The sequence below is a fragment of the Meles meles genome, chromosome 8 (genome assembly GCF_922984935.1).
Source record: "Meles meles chromosome 8, mMelMel3.1 paternal haplotype, whole genome shotgun sequence".
Classification (NCBI taxonomy): Eukaryota; Metazoa; Chordata; class Mammalia; order Carnivora; family Mustelidae; genus Meles; species Meles meles.
Window position 1 is genome coordinate 76,207,606 of NC_060073.1, and position 21,279 is coordinate 76,228,884.

The 21,279-nt window shown below is 35.2% G+C and overlaps 1 protein-coding gene across 2 annotated transcripts in view; it reads left to right on the forward strand.

Annotated features, from left to right (window-relative positions):
• Positions 1-21,279, forward strand: part of NAALAD2 (N-acetylated alpha-linked acidic dipeptidase 2) — a 63,484-nt gene that overhangs the window by 26,449 nt on the left and 15,756 nt on the right. For both annotated transcript variants that reach the window (XM_046014549.1, XM_046014548.1), the window contains 10 exons: positions 406-499; positions 1,528-1,626; positions 5,381-5,466; positions 5,952-6,071; positions 6,177-6,259; positions 12,517-12,580; positions 13,567-13,634; positions 16,587-16,678; positions 18,263-18,353; positions 19,871-20,135. In XM_046014549.1, coding sequence (XP_045870505.1) covers positions 406-499; positions 1,528-1,626; positions 5,381-5,466; positions 5,952-6,071; positions 6,177-6,259; positions 12,517-12,580; positions 13,567-13,634; positions 16,587-16,678; positions 18,263-18,353; positions 19,871-20,135 — 1,062 coding nt within the window. The remainder of the gene's footprint in view (positions 1-405; positions 500-1,527; positions 1,627-5,380; positions 5,467-5,951; positions 6,072-6,176; positions 6,260-12,516; positions 12,581-13,566; positions 13,635-16,586; positions 16,679-18,262; positions 18,354-19,870; positions 20,136-21,279) is intronic.

Consider the following 21,279-nt stretch of genomic DNA (forward strand, 5'->3'; position numbering starts at 1 on the left):
TTTTTTTTTTCAGTTATACCTAGTTTCAAAATTTGGAACATAATTTCCAGGCAACTAGTTAACTGAAGCTTCCCTAAGAAGGAGTCAAGAGATCCCTGAGGAAATAAAATATTCTTGTAAAATTCAAGAGATTTACACGCAATGTCAGAACAACTTTGGAAATTTATAATACCACAGTTGCTTTTACATTAAAATTTGAATGATTTAATTTCTTACTGTTGAATTAAATAGGTCATATTAGATAAAACGATCTGGGTTTGGGGAAATTTTAAATTTTGATATAATTTCAAACATGTAGTAAATCTGACATAATTTCAACCATGTAGTAAATATAGTAATAAAAGACATTTCTTTATACCCTTGCCCAGATTTTTCAGATGTTTTCATTTTATACAATTTCTGCAGAGTACACCTTTAGACTTGATGTCAAAGAAGGAGTGGGAATTCCCAAGATTCCTGTACATCCTATTGGGTATAATGATGCAGAAATACTACTACGGTATGATTTTCTAATTGTATATGATATTTAAGATGTTTTATACTAATGTGTCCATTTTCTTGTCTAAAACCAATGTAATCTAATTATGTTAAAAGTAAAGTCTGGTTGTATACCTGAAACCAATGTTATATGTCACTTATACCTCAAAAACATTTTTTAAAAATTAAGGAAACAAAGTAGGAAAGTATTTCCTGAAGTAGGAATAACAGAGTACACCAAGAAATGGCAAGAAACCATTAGTCTCCTACAAATGAAAGCATCAAGTGCAAAACTGTGTCCAAGATAAAAATGCTGATTGGAGATTTTTCAAATAGTTGGATTTTCTTTGATACTCATTTGATGTTTGTACTGGACTTGTATTTTAAAAATATTAAAGGGCCCACTACTTATTAGATGTATGAACTTGGGCCAATTATCTCTGGTTCAATTTGCTTATCTGTGAATGAGCATAGTAATTGTTTCTCCCTGATAGGGTTATTCTGAGGAGGAGATGAGACCAATTCAAGTGTGTAAAGTATCTAGAATATAGTAAACATTTAACTAATGTTTGCTAATGTTGCATTCTGTTACTGATGGTCTTTCATGAATTTCCAACTTTTGTTTTTTAGATGTCTGTACCAATAAAATTTAATTGCTTGGTGAGTGCCAACTAGGTAATCACCAGCTTCCCTAGAAATTAATTTCTTCTCCTTTACATAGTCATGAATTTCCTATTTTCACTATTTCTTAGATCTAACACTTTCCTAGATAAAAGTCAAAAGTAAGGAGGCTGATGCTTCTCATTTCCATTCCCTATTTTTTTTTTTCTAAGCCCTCTTACCACAAATATATTAAATACTTCATATACTTCAATTTTGGCTCTCTTGCTAAAATGTAAGTTCCACAAAGAAAGGGAATATTAATAGTACTTGGCTCAATAAATATTTGTTAATTGTATGAATGGAATATTACATTATCAGACTCCATGATTTCTTCTAAGAAATTATGATGCTCAGACTTTTTCTGTTATTTTTATTTTCTCTCAACAGCCACATGGGAGGAATTGCTGTACCCGATGACAGCTGGAAGGGAAGTCTTAATGTGGATTATCACACTGGGCCTGGCTTTGCAGGAAATGATTCCTTCAGGTAATTTTATATTACTTTAATAGACTGGAAAAATTGCATATGTTTAATGGAAAAATGTCAAGGTAACTTCTTCCAAGTATATTTTGCTTGTCTTTCATTTTTCATAACGAACAACTGATCATTTTACATCACTTAAGAAGTACTTATAGAATGATGTCCTGAATTATTCTTCCAATAGACCACAACATTTGTTTTATAAAGTCTTAAACATGACTACATTTGAGTTCAGGTTTAACATTTTAACTGCCTTTTTCATCCAAAGTTTTAAAACAATGTTTCAGATAACCCAGTATTTCAAATGTATAGCATTTTGAAAGTTACCTTAAGGGAAGGAGTAAAAGAGAAGAGAGAAAGGAGCTCACATTTATTGATCACTTACTGTGCAATGAGTTAAAATAGGTAAGCGCATAACTGTTGTAAGGCTCAATGCATTAGCATTAGCACTGATGTAGAGGAGTGATCCCAGAATATTTATTCATTGAGCTTGTAAGTTTCCTACTGGATCAAGGCAGGCAGGAAATGCTAGCTGGAGAGATCAACTTTTATAGAGATCAACTTGGCAAGATTTAGAACTTTAAGTAGTTTGATTTGCCTGAGGGAGAAAGGGAAATTTAACAGTGACAAATCAGAATATATGGTTCTTTGATTAAGCCCAAATCAGTCAATCAGTTTTGTTTGCTGTAACTTTACATTAACCATGCAAACTTGGATTCTTACTAATTTTTTTAGTTTAGGAATTTTTTTCAGCACTTTTAAAGTATTAGAAGTTAGCTGCTTTTATTTTAAAGGAATTTTAGAAATATGTAAGTGCTTATTTATCTCTATAACTGAGAACAAGAGTTGCTTTAATATAAAAGTTTAGGGAGCCTGCCCCCCCCCCCCCCGCCTGCTTCTCTGCCTACTTGTGATCTCTCTCTGCCAAATGAATAAATAAAATCTTTAAAAAAATATATAAAAGTTTATTATCTACAGTAGCAAGAACACCTAACATACACAATGAAAGATAAAGGCCTTTCTGATTTAGAAACGAAACATAATGACACAGAGAACAGAGAAAACATACAGCTTCAGTTCTATAATTTCAGTTCAAGAGTAAATTCAGAAACATACAAATCCCTTGGTCTAGATATCAAAATGTTCTCCTTCACCATGGGCACAAAATTTCTAATTGATTTGAGCTCAAAATGGACAAATACACAAATAAAAATCTCTTGTTCTTTCTCACCAAAAAGAGCTTTTGATAATCTATTAACCCATTTACAGAGATTCTGTCATTTTTCACCCAGATCAACTGTCCAGATTATCATTTCTCACCCAGAAGAGCTCTTGATAATTAATCCATTTACAGAGATTATCAAGTGACAAGACATAAAACCAAATTTCTAGCCATTGCTGCCACCAATAGGGAGTAATTCACCTGCCATCAGCAAACTAGAAATACAAAACATAAAATCAGTAGGAAAGACAGTATAAAGTTAGAAGTCCACCGAAAGAGAGATAAACCAGAAATAGACTCTCAGTGACAGAGAACAAATTGATGACTACTAGAGGGAAGGTAGGTGGAGGGGATGGGTGTAATAGGTGGTGGGGAGCATAAGAGTATACTTACCATGATAAACACTGAGTAAAGTATAGAATTGCTGAATCACTATATTGCACACCTAAAACTAATACAACACTGTACGTTAACTGTATTGGTGTTAAACCCTTCCTAATTAAAAAGAGATAAAGAGTCAGCAGAGTGAAAATTCTGTCACGCTTTGGTTTAACCTCAGAGCCAAAAGAAGACATGTCTGGGTTTAAGCTACCCATACCTGGTTCTACAAGGTGAATCCATTGTACATCTCAGTGGGACTTCAAAAAATGAACAAATGCTGATTTTTTAAAGTAAAACCATGTTTCTCCTACAAATATAAAATGAACATGTGTCAAAAATTTTATTTAATTCATTAAATAGTAAGGGAACCACAAAGGAATTAAAATTTGTTCAAAGGAGAATTCAATGATGATACCAAAAAAGTCAGCACATCGAGAATGCTGAAATGGAAGTATTTAATAGCAAAAAACTAGTTTCTTCTACCTTGAAGGAATCCATTAAATACTCACTAGACAGATTATATATTTCAGTGGATGTGGAATTTCCACATAGAGATCTTGATCTCTATGGAGTTGTGAAATATTCTAGTCAAAGACAGTGATAGGCAGAGGTAACTGATGGATGAGCTAAGGCCTTTCTCACTTTTTCCTGATAGGAGTGTATTCATTCATCTTACAAATATTTATTGAATATTTACTGTAACCCAGGCACTATTCTGCATACTGGGAATTCAGCAATGAACAAAACAGACAAAATTCCTTCTCTGTGGAACTTACATTATAGAGTTCATGTTATTTGGAACATGATGAGTTTGAAGTGATAACAGGACCAACAGATAGATCCTTCTTTAAAAACTTTTCAAGGCATTGATTCTAAAAACTAGAAAGACAGAAGTATTACATATGTGGTTGAGCTCCTCTGAGGTTCTGAACAGATAATCTATGGTTATTTTCAGGTTTTGATAAAACAGATTTTTTTCTTCATTCCTTGTTTGTAGTATTCTTCTTTTATTCATTTAATGACATAATATCAATGATTCAGGGTTTCTTACTGATAGATCTTAGGTTCATTTTTAGAAACATGCTAGAAATCTTTTTGCTTCTTTGCTATTAGTTTTTATCTCTCAGCAAAATAAATCCTTAATGTCTTAAAATATAAAAAATACCCATTAATTAGTTTTTCTCCAAAGGCACTTGACAACCTCTTAGTTCTTCCACTCATAAATAACCACAGATTAGAAACTGCTGGGAGTCCTCTCTTCCACCGCCCCCTCCCACATAAAGATTCATTTTGTTTCCTTGTGAAAATGAGACTGAGTATTTTCCCATGTCATTTTGGATTCATAGAATGTGAATGATTTTTTTTTTTCTATTTTAGCTTGACTATATTGTGAAAATGAGACTGAGTATTTTCCCATGTCATTTTGGATTCATAGAATGTGAATGATTTTTTTTTTTCTATTTTAGCTTGACTATATTTTCCCTTTAATTTGGTTAATTACATTTCACGAATGGATATTTAAATGGCTGGCCCAAATCAGAATCAACAGTGATGGGCTAGAAAAGTTTCATTATATAGTTGTCTGGTACATTTTAGCAGGCTTTCCCAAATTACCATTTCCTTCCCAAATTTCCCATGTTTCTTTTTGGCAGTACTCAGCCAGCTATTTAACAATGTACTGACATTCTGCTTCAACAATCTTGCACCAGCAGGCATTAATGTAAATACAAAGACACAATTTAAAAATGCTTATTGGTCCCTTAAGACATAATTGGCTGCCTTCCTTATTTTTGTACTTCATACAGTGTTTTTAAAAATTTTAGAATGAATACCCAAAACATTTTGAATAAGAGTATTTTGGGCTTTAAATAAATATCAACAATATAGCTATGAGGAAGGAATAATAAAAATATTGACAGTTTTTAAAATCTGACTTTAGGCATGCATAAGTACTTAAGAGTAAAATGCATTAGCCATTTACACATTGCACACATCAACAGTGTTAATGATTATTGAATTAGTTTGTGGATATATGGGAATTCATTGTTCTATTACACAATTATCTGTAATTTTGAGATTTTTCATAATAAAACGGTGGAACAAAACTGTTAGATGTAATAATCTATATAAAGTAATTTATTCCCTTTGAAATCCTAGGAAGGTTAGAATGCACGTTCATAACACCAATAAAATTACAAGGATTTACAATGTAATTGGAACGATCAGAGGATCTGTGGAACCTGGTGAGTCTGAATGTTTTTAAATACTTCATTTTTACAAAGATTAAAAGAGTAAGAGAAAATAAACTTCAATCGATAACTGATTCTTTTTTTCTCTGATGTGAAACAGCTACATTTGAAAAAAAAAATTGTACAACGCTAAAAGAAACCTCTATCTTGCAGTGTTGATTTTTTTTCCTATGGAGGAAACTCAACCAAAAGGAAGTTTAAGTTAAAAACTTAAATCGCAGGCGCCTGGGTGGCTCAGTTGGTTGAGTGACTACCTTCAACTCAGGTCATGATCCTGGAGTCCTGGGATGGAGTCCTGCATCCAGCTCCCTGCTCAGCAGGGGGTTTGTTTCTTCCTCTGACTTTCCCCTTCTCATGCTCGCTCTGTGTCTCTCTCTCAAATAAATAAATAAATAAAATCTTAAAAACATAAATACCTAAATCACAACTATTTGTAATATATTGAAAGTTGTAATTCTTCTGAACACATTATTTTCCAGACAGGTATGTTATTCTAGGAGGTCATCGGGACTCCTGGGTGTTTGGGGCTATTGACCCAACCAGTGGAGCTGCTGTTTTGCAAGAAATTGTCCAGAGTTTTGGAAAACTCATGAGCGGAGGTAAATGATGTTTCTTTGGTTGGTGATGACAAAAAGTGACTCACTTAATTGCCCTCTGTTTTTAGATAGGTGTACCTAATTAATGCATGTTAACAATGATTGCAGGCTGGAGACCTAGAAGAACTATCATTTTTGCCAGCTGGGATGCAGAAGAGTTTGGGCTGTTGGGGTCCACAGAATGGGCTGAGGTAAATATGACCACAGGCTCTTGTTATTTTCTTGGTCAGCAGGGAAACAAATACATGTATCTCAGGATGAGCACAGATCCCATTTGAGAAATAGTTTGTTTTTATTTTCACATTAGTTTGGCAAAGCAGAATAACCTCTGAATTACTGGGCCAAAACCAAATTTATTCTTGTCAAAGCATTTTGGTTTTCATTTGCATTTGTTTTGTGAATAAGTAAAATTTGTAAGCTCAGAGAATAAACAAAACTAGCAAGCTTTTCTGACAAGAGGACTGACCTATGTAAAATGGATACAGATCCTTGAAGTTAATTTTCAAGTTTTTAAAGTTTCCTTGGAGTTCTACTTAGGAAAAACCTATGATATTCTTACTAAGAAAACCTAAGGTGACTGGTACTTGGGTTATAATTTTACACTTGTAGATTCCATATAAATTGCAACCATAGGTATATTTTACCATTCTACAAAAGAAAAATTCTTGATTGTTGAGAAGATAATTTTGTAAATGGAATTACTTTAGTAAATTGCCTTTATAATTTTTTCTTCAGGTATGATTGATTTTCATGTTACACTGCCTCCTAATGCTTTATCTTTAAGTGTCTCTCCTAGGCCCCTTCTTTCATCTTCTTCCCTTAGATTTCCTATCGAGTAACTAAGTTCTTTAATGTACAAGGTAAGGAAACACATTTTGTAAAGACATGGGCACTATACAAGCACATACTCTCCCTGCACCATGCATTTATCTTTTATGAGTTGAGATTTTATAGCATTGTTTTAAAGCATGTCATACACTTCTTGTTATTATCTAGTTTTTAAAATAATTTCCTCCTGACTCATCTCATCTTAACTTTAAGTGATAACATGAATGAAATAAGTATGGAAGTAAAATCACACACAGTTTGTCTCCTGTCACTTATCCTTATACTCAGTTGACATTGCAAAGTTTTATCATCACATCGGTAATTATGAATATGCATTTTAGAAGTAGACTATTTAGATGAATCAAATTTCCTTTACTTTTAAAAAAGCAAATTCTTGTGAGTGCATGAATATATAAATGGATGTCCCCGTTTCTCTAAATTTAGCAGCTTAAAGTACAAACAATCTAAGATATAAAGTAATAAATATGCTTTGCAGTAATTTAATAAATCTGGGTTAGGGACAGTTTCAACAGTTTCCAATATTCAACAGCATACTTTCTTTAAATATAGTTAAGGAATCTTCTTTATTTCTACTAAAAATGTGTTGCAATGGAAACTCTGACTTTGTATCTATAATACAGGTAACTACCATCCAGCCATTGTGAGCAAGTATAGATGGGGAACAGTCCTCATTTGTGCCAGTAACCACTCACAGCTTTAATTTTTTTATTGTAATATATTTTTTCTTAAATTTAAGTATAGTTGACAATGTTGCATTAATGTAAAAATTGTGGGTTGACAATCTTACACATTATGCAGCTCTCCATAATATGTGTAGTTACTGTCTATCATCATATAAAGTTATATTATTGACTATGTGTACTTTGCATCTTCATGACTTATTACTGAAAGTTTGCACTTATTAATGTCTTCACCTATTTTGCCCATCTTTCCACTGCCCTCCCTTCTGGCAACCACCAGTTCTCTGTGTTAGCTTTGGTTTGTTTGTTGAACAGATATCCCATTTGATCATGGTAATTGGTCCTATTAATGTATTGTTGTATTGGGTTTCATAATATTTTGTTGGGAATTTCTGAGTCTGTGTTCATCAGGGATATTAGCCTATTAATTTTTTTTAGTGTCTTTATCTCATTTTGGTATTGGGGTAATGCTCGCTTTATAGAATGAATTGGAAGCTTTATTTCCTCTTCTGTGTTTCGCAATAGTTTGAGAGAGAGTGGTTTTAACTCTTCATAAATATTTGGTAAAAGTCATCTGTGAAACCACTGGGCCTGGACTTTTGTTTGTTGGGAGGTTTTTGATGATGGATTCAATTTTGTTACAAGTAATTGGTCCGCTCAGATTTTCCATTTCTTCCTGATTCAGTTTTGGAAGATTGTATGTTTCTATAATATGTTTCTTCTAGGCTGTCCAATTTGTTGGTGTGTAATTTTTTACAGTATTTTATAATCATTTGTATTTCTGTGGTGTTAGTTTTTTTTTTTTTTAAAGATTTTATTTTTATTTATTTGACAGAGAGAGAGAGATCACAAGTAGACAGAGAGGCAGGTAGAGAGAGAGGAGGAAGCAGGCTCCCTGCGGAGCAGAGAGCCCGATGCGGGGCTCGATCCCAGGACCCTGAGATCATGACCTGAGCCGAAGGCAGCGGCTTTAATCCACTGAGCCACCCAGGCGCCCCTCTGTGGTGTTAGTTTTGACATTTTTTTTCTTCTGATTTTTACCTCAGTCCTCTTTTCTTGGTGAGTCTGGCTAATAGTGTATTAGTGTTGTTTATCTTTTCGAAGAACCTGCTCTCAGTTTCACAGGTATTTTCTCTAAGTTTCCATTTCATTTATTTCTGCTTTGATCTTTATTATTTCTTCTCTCTTTCCACTAATTTTGGGCTTTGTTCTTTATCTAGTTCCTTTAGGTATATGGTTAAATTGTTTGAGATTTTTCTTATTTATTGAAGTGTAGACCATACTGTATTTCTATAAAACTTTCTTTTTAGAACTGCTTTTGCTGTGTCCCAAAGAATTGAATTATTGTTTCCATTTTCATTTGTCTCCACATATTTTCTTAATTTCCTCTTTGATTCTTTCATTTATTTACTGGGTGTATGGTAGCATATTGTTGTAACCTCAACATATTTGTGTTTTTGCCAGGTCTTTTTTGTCACTGATTTCTAATTTTATACCATTGTGGTTAGAAAAGATGAAAAGATGCTTAAGATGATTTTGGTCTTAAACTTACTGAAATTTGTTTTGTGGACATATCCCGAGATCAAATCTGGAGAAAGTTCCATGTGCAGTTTTAAAGAAATGTGTGTTCTGCTGATTTGGGGTGGAATAGTCTGTATATATCTGTTAAATCCATTTGGTCTAATGACTTATTCAAAACCACTGTTTAATAACAGATTATCCAGATTATAATAACAGATTATCCAAATATCTAGATAGATAGATTATCCAAAAATCTATCTGTTGATAGAGGTGGGCTTTTAAAATCCTTTAGAGTATTACTATTGGTTTTTAACTTTTTATGTCCGTTAACATTAGCTTTATATGTTAGGTGCTTAGATATTTACTATTATTATATCTTCTTGTTGGATTGATCCCTTTATCCTTCTATAATGCCTTTGTCTTTTAAAGTCTATTTTGTTTGATGTAAGTATTGGTACTCCAACTTCCTTTTGCTTCCATTTGCATGGGTATCTTTTTCCTATCCCTTCTCTTTTGTCTGTGTGTCTTTTGATCTGAGGTGTCTCTCTTAGACTGCATACAGATAGATTTTGTTTACTCGTCCATTCAGTTACTCTGTCTTTTGAATGGAGTACTTGGTCCATTATAGTTAATGTAATCATTTGTAGATACTACTCATTGCCATTTTGTTAATTGTTTTCTGGTGTTTTTTGTAGTTCTCTCTGTTCCTTTGTTCTCCTGACCTCTTCCTTTGTGTTTGATGGTGTTCTTTAGTGTAACACTTAGGTCTCTTTCTCTTTTTGTGTATTATGGGTTTGGGGTTACCATAAAGTTCCCATGTATATAGCAATCTATATAAGTTGATGGTTGCTTAGATTTGAACACATTCAAAAGCATTAAATTTTTACCCCCCAACCACAAATTTTATTTATATGATCCCATATTTTGCATATTTGCATATTGCCTAATATTCTAAATATAGTTGATTTTATTACTGTTTTCTTTTAACTTTATACTAGCTTTGTAAGTGATTTATCTACTACCTTTACTAGATGTTTGCTTTTACCAGTGAAATTTTTTCCTTTCATACTTTTTTTCTAGTTGGACCTTTTCTTTTCTACTTAAGGAATTTCCTTAACACTTACAAGGCCAGTTTAGTGGTGATGAATTCCATTAGCTGTTTTTCATCTAGGAAACTCTTTATCTCTTCCCCAATTCTGAATGGTAAACTTGGTGGGTGGAGTATTCTTGGCTATGTTCCCCCCAGTGCCCTTTTAGCACATTGAACAGATTTATGGCCTCCCTTCTGGCCTACAAAATTTCTTATGAAAAATCAGCTAAAAGCCTTATTGAATGTCCTTTGTATGTAACTGTTTGCTTTTCCCCTGGTGCTTTTAAAATTACTGAAGTTTTCCATTTTAACTATTCCGTCTTGGTGTGGACCTCCTCTGATTCATCTTTTTTAGAAGTTCCTAGATGTCTGTTTTCTTCTCCAAATTAGGGAAGTTTTCAGCCATTATTTCTTCAAGTAAGTTTTCTGCTCCCTTCTTTCTTCTTCTGGGAACCCTATAATGCAAAAGTTACTATGTTTAATGTCGTTGCAGAGGTCCCTTAACTTGTCCTCATTTAAAAAATTTCTTTTGGATGTTCAGCTTGGTTGCTTTCAAGTACTCTGTCTTCCAGCTCACTGATCTATTCTTCTGCTTCCTCTACTCTTGTGTGGATTCCCTCTAGGGTTCTCATTTTAGTTGTATTTTCAGTTCTGGTGGGTTCCTTTTTATACTTCTCTTTGTTGAAGTTCTTACTGAATTCATCCACTCTTCTCTCAAGTCTGCTGAGCACCTTTATGCCCATTACTTTGAATTCCTTCTTAGGTAGATGGCTTATCTTCATTTAGTTTTTCCTGAGGTCTTGTTCCTTTGTATGGAACATCTTCCCCTGTCTCCTTTTGTCTGACTTTGTGTTTGTATCTATGAATTAGGTGGAACAGGCACCTCAGTCTTGAATAAGTGGCCTTATGTAACAATGCGCCATGTAGACTGTGTGCTTAGTGGCTTTGGCTAGCTGATTGGTGCTGGATAGGTGCTGGCTGTGGCACCTTGCACAGAGGCACCCTGTCAGGTCAGCTTGAGCTGAAGCAAGAGTAATTCAGAGGTTCCTGGAGCACTTTGCACCATGGTCCCCTGGAAGGACAGCCGAAAGGGAGCAGGCTCAGGCCAGGGGTTTTGGGGTTGCTCCACATTGGGGCTGCTTTGGTGGGAGGGCTGAAGAAAGCATGGGAGCAGGCCAGGTGTGTGCTTGGGTCACCTTGGTGGAACAGCTGGAGGACCAAGTACCTCTGACCCTGGAAAGAGTTCCAGTAGTTAAGCTCATTTGGCAGACATTCTAGGGTTAGTAAATGAATGTCCTTCACTTAATAGTCTAGTTTCCCTTTGAACTCTATTTTGTTTTTCTGTGCCCTACGGTGGGCAAGTCTACAAAAGGGCCCCTCTCCCCGCTATATGTTGTCACATTGTGGTTAGTTGTTCCCAATGTAACTGTGTCTCTGCTGTTCCTTAGTTCTTTATGTGGTCCCTCTATTCTTCCTTGTGCAGAAGCTGTTCAGTCAGCTTTCATTCTTCTTCAGGAGGAATTGCTCTATATGTAGGTGTAGATTTGTTGTCTAGGAACTGAGTTCAGGGTATTTCTGTGCTTCTATCTTGGACCGCCTCCTATTATAGCATGTTCCTATAAGGTAGCAAGCCAGATAGAAGTTAAGAGTCTCTCTCAGCGTATTCGCATCTGTGTGATAGTGTTCTCTATCTTTTGTGTGTGTGTGTGTGTGAGAGAGAGCGAGCGAGCGAGCAAAAGCAAGGGGAAGCAGGAGAGAGGGAGAGAGACTGTCCTAACGTCTTTTTTTCCTGCAGTTTTTTCTCCTCCTTTTAAAAAATTATATTTCCTCTTTTAAAAATAGGTAAGTGGAAATTCTCTATTTCCTCACTTTTACTTTACTTGGATCCGTCTCAGTATATCTCTCAAACTTCAGTGTATGCAAGGGTTTCCAGGGATATCTTGTAGAAAATACAGATTTCCAGGCCTTTCAGAAATTCTTGTTCATTAGGTCTGCAGTGGAGCCCAGAGTCTGGGAGCCTCATCCCATATTCTAATGCTAGGAATCAAGGAACCACACTTTTCTGTGACAGTTCCTGCTATTGCTATAAACAGTAGCTACACGATATTTTTCCTGCTGATTTTAACTGCATTAATGTTGTTAACCAGGCAGTTATCTGCATTTTCTTAGAAATTATGTTCAAAGGCATAGGTGTTTGATTCATAAAGATATCTGTAGACCACTTTGATACTAAGTTGCTATTTTTTTTTTTTTTTTACCTTCCCACAATTGTAATCACAATTAAGTAATCACTTTGCTTCAACTGTAGGAGAATGCTAAAACACTCCAGGAAAGAAGTGTTGCTTATATCAACTCAGATTCATCTATAGAAGGTATATTTTATTTCAGATTATTAAACATCTTTTGAATGTGCAAATTGTAACTTATAAACTAAGATTATTTTCTTCCTGTCAAATTCCTAATACCTTAATTTTCCACTTTACCACAGAGAAAACCATGATTCAAATGAGTCCATGTATGATTCATAACTAAGCTACTGATCCCAATTTCTTTAGTATATTTGCCATTTGCCTATCTTAAATTAACTACTTAAAATTCTAGTATTAATCACAGTCTTCCTGTGGAGATATTAAGAGAATTAGGCTAAAATATTTCAGAAGAATACTTTACAGAATATTCCATACAGAAATACTTCCTGTATGTACTGGAACAATTTGAAGCAAGCACAAACTACAGACTTCCCTTGGAACCTGACATGTAACATTTGTGTCTCTAGGCTTGCATTGTATGATGATGTCTAGATAAATGTCAGAGCGTACCTATTAGTTACTGAAATGCTCTAGGCTCATGTCTTGATACTGTTGAATTGAGTAAAAAGGAATAGCCTTATCACTTCATTTGCCAGAGTCCCCCTAAAAAATACCACCCTAAGAATGATGCTAGGGGTTATGGTGGGACTTCCTACCTCAGTAGCCAAAACCCTCCTATAACTTCTCTGTTTGAAGTGTACACTTTCTTCCTCCTGAAGAACTATTTCCACCCTATTAAGATTTTATTTGATAGAGATTACAAGTAGTCAGAGAGGCAGGCAGGGAGAGAGGAGGAAGTAGGCTCCCTGCTGAGCATAGAGCCTGATGTGGGGGGCTCGATCCCAGGACCCTGAGACCATTACCCGAGCCGAAGGCGAGGCTTTAACCCATTGAGCCACCCAGGTGCCCCTCCACTCTATTCTAATTCCTTGGGAATGATGCCTTCAATTTCAAGTCTACTGTATCATCTTTATAATTAGAAATAGAGTTAGACTTCTACTGGAATTTCATTTGGAAGTATTAAAACACACTGTATTTTATTTTTCCAGGCAATTATACTCTCAGAGTTGACTGTACACCCCTTCTTTACCAGTTGGTGTATAAACTGACAAAAGAGGTAAATAAATCTGTCTTGTTTTCTAATGAACGGGTAAGTGAATAATACCTGTTTTCCTAATTAGTAGTAGTGATTTTTAAACTGGTAAGAGATCTTAATACAGTATTTATATGACCTAACTATAAAAACAGTATTGTTAGTCTCTTCTAATAGTAGCTATTAATAATTGTGTGCACTGTTGTCATGTTGTAGGTATACAAAGTCATGTGGTAGAGGCGTTCTGACAGTGAGCTGAAATGGAAAAAGCCTTGGGTTCAGGTCCAATAAAGTGAATTTTAGCAGCAAAAATAAAAAGACATGGTTACTGAATCCAAATACTTTTTAGTCCAGAGAGGATATACACTCATAATGAGGAATTATACTTCAGTAGAATATTGGCTACTACAAGCAATGGAGAACAATTATGGAATAGAAAATGTGAAATCCTGGGGGAGGCATCAGAAGAGGTTTACAGAATAATTAGTGCGTGGGCTAAAATTGAAGGATATGAAAGAGAGAAGGCATTCTCAGCATAGAACACAATACCTAAAATAGATGTGGAAATATGAAAAAAGTTATTTCCTGACCTCTGGGTGGCTCAGTGTGACATAAGCGTAAGGTTTTGGTGGAGAGATTGTAAGAAATGGGGCATGACAAACAGGCCAAGTTCAGACATCTGGTGCTGGAGAAATTAAAAATCTTTAACAAGGTTATACATTATCATATTTATGCATTAGAAAGATCACTATGTAATGAATAGATGAAGCTGTAGCAACTCTAACAACAAAACAGAAATAATAATCATATAGGAATTTCGTAAATATTGATAAAAAAGTATTCTGAGCTCCCTAATGCACTCTAGAAATCATATAATCTATTCACTTAACATCTCTGTACTTCATTTAAATAGCTCATTGTAGAATTACAGAAATATTTCCTTGAAGTATGTGTCACTTTACATTACAATGTGTAGTGTCACTTTTCTGAAGGTACTATTTCCTACTTTCCCTTATTATTGTTCTTTTACCTGTTAGTGTCTCTAAAAACTACTTTTCCCAAAGGAGTCCTCTCATTATTCTCATCCCAACTCGCAGCAAATTGGGTAGCTTGTGTTCTTGATCCTTTTATTGGAATGTCCCATAAAAACAACTCCTCTAAAAGCAAGCTGTAAGGAAAATCCTGAGAAAATCCTTTTCAGCATATGCATTTATGCTTTGTGCTGTCCTACAGAGATGGCTCCTGCCTTTGATGTCAAGGATAACAATTTCAGGGGTGCCTTGGTGGCTTGTTAAGCATCTGGCTCTTGATTTTTGATTCAGGTCATTTCAGGGTTGTGAAATTGAGCCATGTCAGGTTCCATGCTGAGAATGGAGCCTGCTTGAGATGCTCGCTCTCTTTCCCTCTGCCCCTCCCCCCATGCTTGTGTTCTCTCTTAAAACAAACAAAAAAACAACCATAAGAATGTTAGGGCCAACAGGGAGAAGTTTAGGTCTATGCCCCTTTGTAAAGAGGCAGATGCTTATCTATGGCCATACCAAAACCAGTAGAAAAAGACTTTTGTATTCTCCTGTGAACCGACTATTACAATTTTACCAACTCCTAGTATGTAACATGAGAGTAAGATAAGAGTTGTAGAGAGGGCAGAGCTTAGAGAGAAGGGCAGCTGACTGATCAAAGAAATGGGGCAAGGTGTTGAAATAATGGAGGAGGATCAGTATCTATGAAGATGTGTGTATCAGAGACAGAAGTATGATCTCAGGAGACCAGGCTGAAGGGACACCATTCTGGTTAGTGGTAGATTGAGATGGTGATTCCAGAAAATGAAAGGATTTTTCAGGGAATTCAATGTAAGCAGGATATGGGAGTTGGAGCAGGTTCTCAGCTATTGCAAGTTGGTTGGAGTAGAGTAGAACCCGACGAGCTGGCTAGAAATGGACAAAACATCTCTGCGGCTGCAACGTGCTGGCAGGCAGAGGGATGACTGTGGAGTGCTGGGACTGTTTTTAAGCTAGGGCTTCATGTGCCGTGATTAGGCAACAACCAACTCTGTATAACCAGAGAAAATACCAGAGGAACTGATGTTTATATTAAGATGGGGACCATTATTCCCACTTCCACAAGGTGAGAAAACTAGGGCCTCAAGGGGGGAAGCAATACACAAAAGGTTAGAAGGCTTCCAGAGCTGCACAAATAGGGTATGACTTTTTTTTTTTCTTTTTTTTTTTTACAAAGTAGAGCTATAACCAGACAAATTTCAGGTGGGTATGTGTGATAATAATGGATTTAAAATACATGTTAGCCTTCCAAGTCTGCAATTTTTCCACCTATGGCCCTGCTTCAAGTGAAGAAAGAAAAGTATGTTTACAGGCATGCTTTTAATGATGATAGTATAAAAGGTTCCTGCAATTTACAGAAGCTCTTAGAATTTCCAAATAAAAATCTGAGCTTATACAGAGCCTTTACAACCCATCAAATTCCAAGTTTGCAAAAATAAATATAATTTGACTTTCTAAAATGGCAGTACCTCCTTACCCCACTTGCCCCCCCAACCAACTTCAAACTTAGTGTCTTCAGCCTCATCTCTTGCCCTGAGGCCTCTTTTTATAGGTCTTCATGGACAAAAGCAATTTACTAAAGTAAATCCTGTATCTGGTTTGGCCCAGCAACTTACTCTAAAAGAGATCTAAGCTCCCCAAAATCATAGTGATGATATTTGCCTGAACTCTAGTAAAAAGTTTAGCAAAAGAAGCAGGAAATTTTATCCCAGGTATAGGGCAAAATTACCATTTGGCAGCCAACAAAAATAAACAAGAATTTGGTTGGATTTTTTTTTTCTTGCCAGTTGCTTTTGTTTTTCCATAAAGAACATGACATGAATCCATATAGTTAAAAGCTGATAACATATGGTCTTATTATTGGCATAAATTTAGCTGCTTCTGCGTGTAATTCACAGTATTCAATTTTTCATTCCAGATCTCTAGCCCAGATGATGGTTTTGAGAATAAATCTCTTTATGAAAGCTGGTTGGAAAAGGACCCTTCATCTGAAAATACAAACTTTCCTAGGTAAATTACTTGTGTATTTCTTACCATAGGATAAGTTGTCAATTCCCCTTTGCCCCTTGTTTCTCCAGACATGCAATTCTTAGATGTGTCAACAGTTTGACTAAAGAGAATCCCATAGAATCCTGCTTGTAGCCTTCGATTTGCTAACTGGACAGAATAGCCATCTTTGAATCTATGAGAGTCTAGTTTTGCAGAGTTTTAGTCAGTTATTTTGCCACATTATCAGGTACTGTTTTGCATTCTTGAATTAAATTTCAAATATGTTAGATGTATTAATAAATCATGTAACTCCAAATGATAATGATGAAGTACAAGAGCAGGATTTTTTTGCTTCTAAAGGGGCATTATAACCACCAGATTGTCTTTACCTGTAACCAATTTAGACTGTTTAAGTATTAAATTTTTTACTTCTTATTCATACAACAGCAGCTTTCTTCATTTTGTTTTTTTTCCTGCAGTACTATTTCTAAAAACTAGCAGAGGATGGTAGAGTGTATAGCTTCATTCCATATTCCAAATAAGTGTTTCACATGCTTAAAAAAAAATTACTGGAGTAGAAAAAAAGGTCTGAAAAACATCTAAGGTTGGCGGCGCCTGGCGGCTCTATTGGTTAAGTGTCCACCTTTGGCTCTGGTCATTATCCCAGGGTCCTGGGATAGAGCGATGTCTGTGCCCTGCTCAGCAAGGGGTGTGATTCTCCCTCTGCCCCTCTGTGCTCTCTCCCTCTCTCAAATAAAATCTTAAAAAAAAAAAAAAAAAATCCAGGGTCTAAGTTTGGGAGTGTATAGTTACATTCTTAATGCCAATGTAATTTTACTGTCTGAGTTACTCACCATTAAAATTTTTTCTGTTAGTATATATATATGTGTGTGTGTGCATGTGTATAGTGATTTTCTTTACTATATGCAAAGAAATCTATTTTAGTTAAATTTCTAAATAAGTCATATTTAGATTCTTAATGATCTTATTTTTTTGTTTCTTTTATTTTAAATATACTTTAATATGGCAGGGTTTTTTGTTTTTTTTTTTAAGATTTTATTTGAGAGAGAAAACACAAGTGTTAAGAGAGGCAGAGGGAGAAGCAGACTCCTGCTGAGCCAGGGACCTGATGGGATGTGGAACTCCATCCAAGGGTCCAGGGATCATGACCTGAGTCAAAGCAGACACCTGACTGAGCCACTTAGATGTCCTTCATGGCAGTTTTCTTCCTAGATTATAGTTCTCTGAGAATGATGAAATCTTATTTTCCCCTCTAAATAAATACCATAAAATGCTGACAATATTAGAGACTACTGTCTTAGTAGGGAGCCTGCTTCTCCCTCTCCCTCTGCTTACTGCTCCCCTGGCTTGTATGTTGTCAAATAAAATCTTTAAAAAAAAACAAAAACAAAAACGACTATATATTGTCCCTAGGTTGCTGTCTTTGGTGGCACTGTTTAACTCCATGTAGTAAAGTATCTTGGAGCGGTGTACCTTTTCCTCATTCCTATAAATATGCTATGCAGTTCCTTGCTTGGTTCACGGTCCCATTTAACTTCATAATTTTTATTTTTCCATGTGTGTATATTTATACTCTACATCCAGAATCAACAAACTGGGATCTGGAAGTGATTTTGAAGCTTATTTCCAGAGACTTGGAATTGCTTCAGGCAGAGCCCGTTACACTAAGAACATGGTAAGCCATTGTATTATTTTGGATACAAAGCATGACCAACTTGCTGGGAATTTTAAAAAGTTTACTTTTTTGGCACCAGGTCACGTGGCCCAGGAAAAATTCCACGGATAAGGGCTGACTTCATGTCCCTTTGTAGATGGACTAGGAATTTGGGTTATTCTGTGTATTTTCCCTGCAGGATTATTCAGTGAAGCGGTAGTTAACAGAGTAATGCCAGGTACTTAGCTGGTTATCAGAACCAAGTAGTTCGTATCTTTTTTTGGTGTAGGTTTTGTTGGAAAGCCTCATTCTTCTCATCTTTTCTTGAGGAAAACAACCTGTCTTGGTTACAGGGGATGCCAGGGTCTTTACTGATTACAGAGTCTTTATTGTCAGTAACCCCTCTTCACATACCCACTCCTGCCTGTCATCTGAGCCCAGGGCTTCTGACTAGGGAATAAAACAAGTTCCTCATTTTTCAGTTGAATCATTTTTCTGTTCTGCACTGACTACTTTACACCACTGTCACTCAAACATACTGATGATATACAAGTTGTAGGATATGCATATACCCTACATATACCATGTCTGGTTGATTATGTTAAAAATTATGTAATAAACCAAGGTGAAGATTCCAACAGTAAACTCAGATTACTCACAGATTTTAGTAATTTTGAAATAACTGCAGTACACCAACATCTTGCTTTTCTAGAATACATACCCCTTGCAAACTGGACTACCCAGAAGATGACTGAGAACAGAGAAGAAAGCAAAAACAGTTCCAAAATAACCCAAAATAAATGCATAAGTCTGTATACTAATACTCATTAAACTTTTTCAAGGCTTATTCACTATTCACTGATGACCTATTCTGGCATCAATCTGAACAAAGTTACCTAGTTTTTAAGACATTGTGGATTAAAAGCAGAGTATTAGAGACTGACATGGGGATTCCTTGTAGTGATACTAAAAGCAATAAAAATGTTAACCTTATAGCAAAGAAGCAGATAGACAAAAACTAAATTTAGGAAAGGCAGCCCTAAGTCAAAAAATATTTACTTAAAATACCACTATGTAGTAATTTATCCTGGTAGCCCATAATTATGTAATAAAGGATAAACAGCATTTAGTTATACAGTTTGGAAACAAGGTGCTTAAATACCAAATTCCTAAACATATGTATCTTAACCAAACAGAACCTTTCATTTTCAATCGATAATTTTAAACTGTGCTAATACACAGTTTGAGTATGCACTCCTTAATTTCAGTTATCAGAAATACAATAAAGATAATTTTCAGGAAGTATTTTGAATGAAGATTACATGAATTATAAAACAACAGTGATATTTTAAACTGGTAAAACATAGTGTTTTAGTTAGATATTAAGTTTATTCTGTTTCATTGTGATAAAACTCAGGGTGCCACATGATTGTATTTTTCCTGCAATCATTTTTATTATATCAATCCTGTAATTTGAATATTTAATGTTTGTATTTAGTACCTGGTTTTTTCCTCCTCCTTCCCCCCACCCCTTACAGAAAACAGATAAATACAGCAGTTACCCGGTATACCACACGATTTATGAGACGTTTGAATTAGTAGAGAATTTTTATGATCCCACATTTAAAAAACAGCTTTCTGTGGCTCAGTTACGAGGAGCACTGGTTTATGAGCTTGCTGACTCTGAAATCATTCCTTTCAATATTGAAGACTATGCAAAAGCTTTGAAAAACTATGCAACAAGTATCTACAATTTATCTAAGAAACATGACCAACAACTGAGAGACCACGGAGTATCATTTGGTAAGAATGGCTGGGTACTTTATAATCTTTAAGTCAGAGCTTTAAGACAGTCTCCTGTTGTCACTGCACACTCTTTGATCCTAGAATATATACCTGCATCACTAATTCTTACCTCTGGAAAAAAAAACCTAAGCACTTTTAAAGAATGTAATTTCATCTGATACTTAGAGGATGAATCCATTTTGCTACAGACATCGGTTTATAAATATTTTCCCGATGTTGCTGCCTTTAAAAATATTTTTACCGTTAAAATAACAATATTATAAAAAAAAGAACAATATTATAATACAAAGATGGGAAAACAGAGAAAATGTATTCCACTACATATGTAAGTACCATTATTATTGCATATTATTTGTCTACATGCAGGATTTCTTTTACATGGCTTTAAGCATTGTTTCATATTTAGCCATTTTTTGGTTACTATTTTATATACTATGTACCCCTTACAAAGCAGGGATGAACTGGGTCTGGAAGTAGTTATTCAGTTCAAATCCTGGCTCTAATATTTAATCACTGTATGATGCTGGGAAAAATACTTGGCCCCTGTGTGTGTGTCAGCTTTCTTAAGAGTGAAACAATAAAGAATATAACGTGTTTCCAAGACAGCTGTGGGTGACTGACCTGGTTAATATATAGAAACAGTATTATCTACTAGTAAGGTTTTATTGTAACCATTTTAATCTGCGAGTACATGTCTTAGTATACACCAAAATTATCAAATTTGTATTCAGTGTCTACCATCTACAAGTTCTGTGTTAATTACTGGGAGATAGAAGGACGTATGAAAAATAATCATTGCCCTCAAAGAGCACAGAATTTCATGTGAGGGAGAAGACCAAAAGGCCCGGGACAAGTTGTTATAGGAGTATACAGAGAGAACTACAGGAATACAGAAAGTAAGTACAGAGTAGTCAGTAGTGGCTTTTGAATATTACTACATCCAAATTCGTCACTTCAAAGTTATGATGAGCAGTAGGAACTAAGTTCTAGAGAAAGATGATGCAAAGAAAATTAGGAAATTGTGTTTATATCAGGGATTGGAGAACCTCTGTAATGATGGTGCAAATTTAAAAAGAAAAAAAAAAGATGAAACTGCAGACATAAGATGGACATTCATAGTTCTTTGGCTATCCAGCATCCA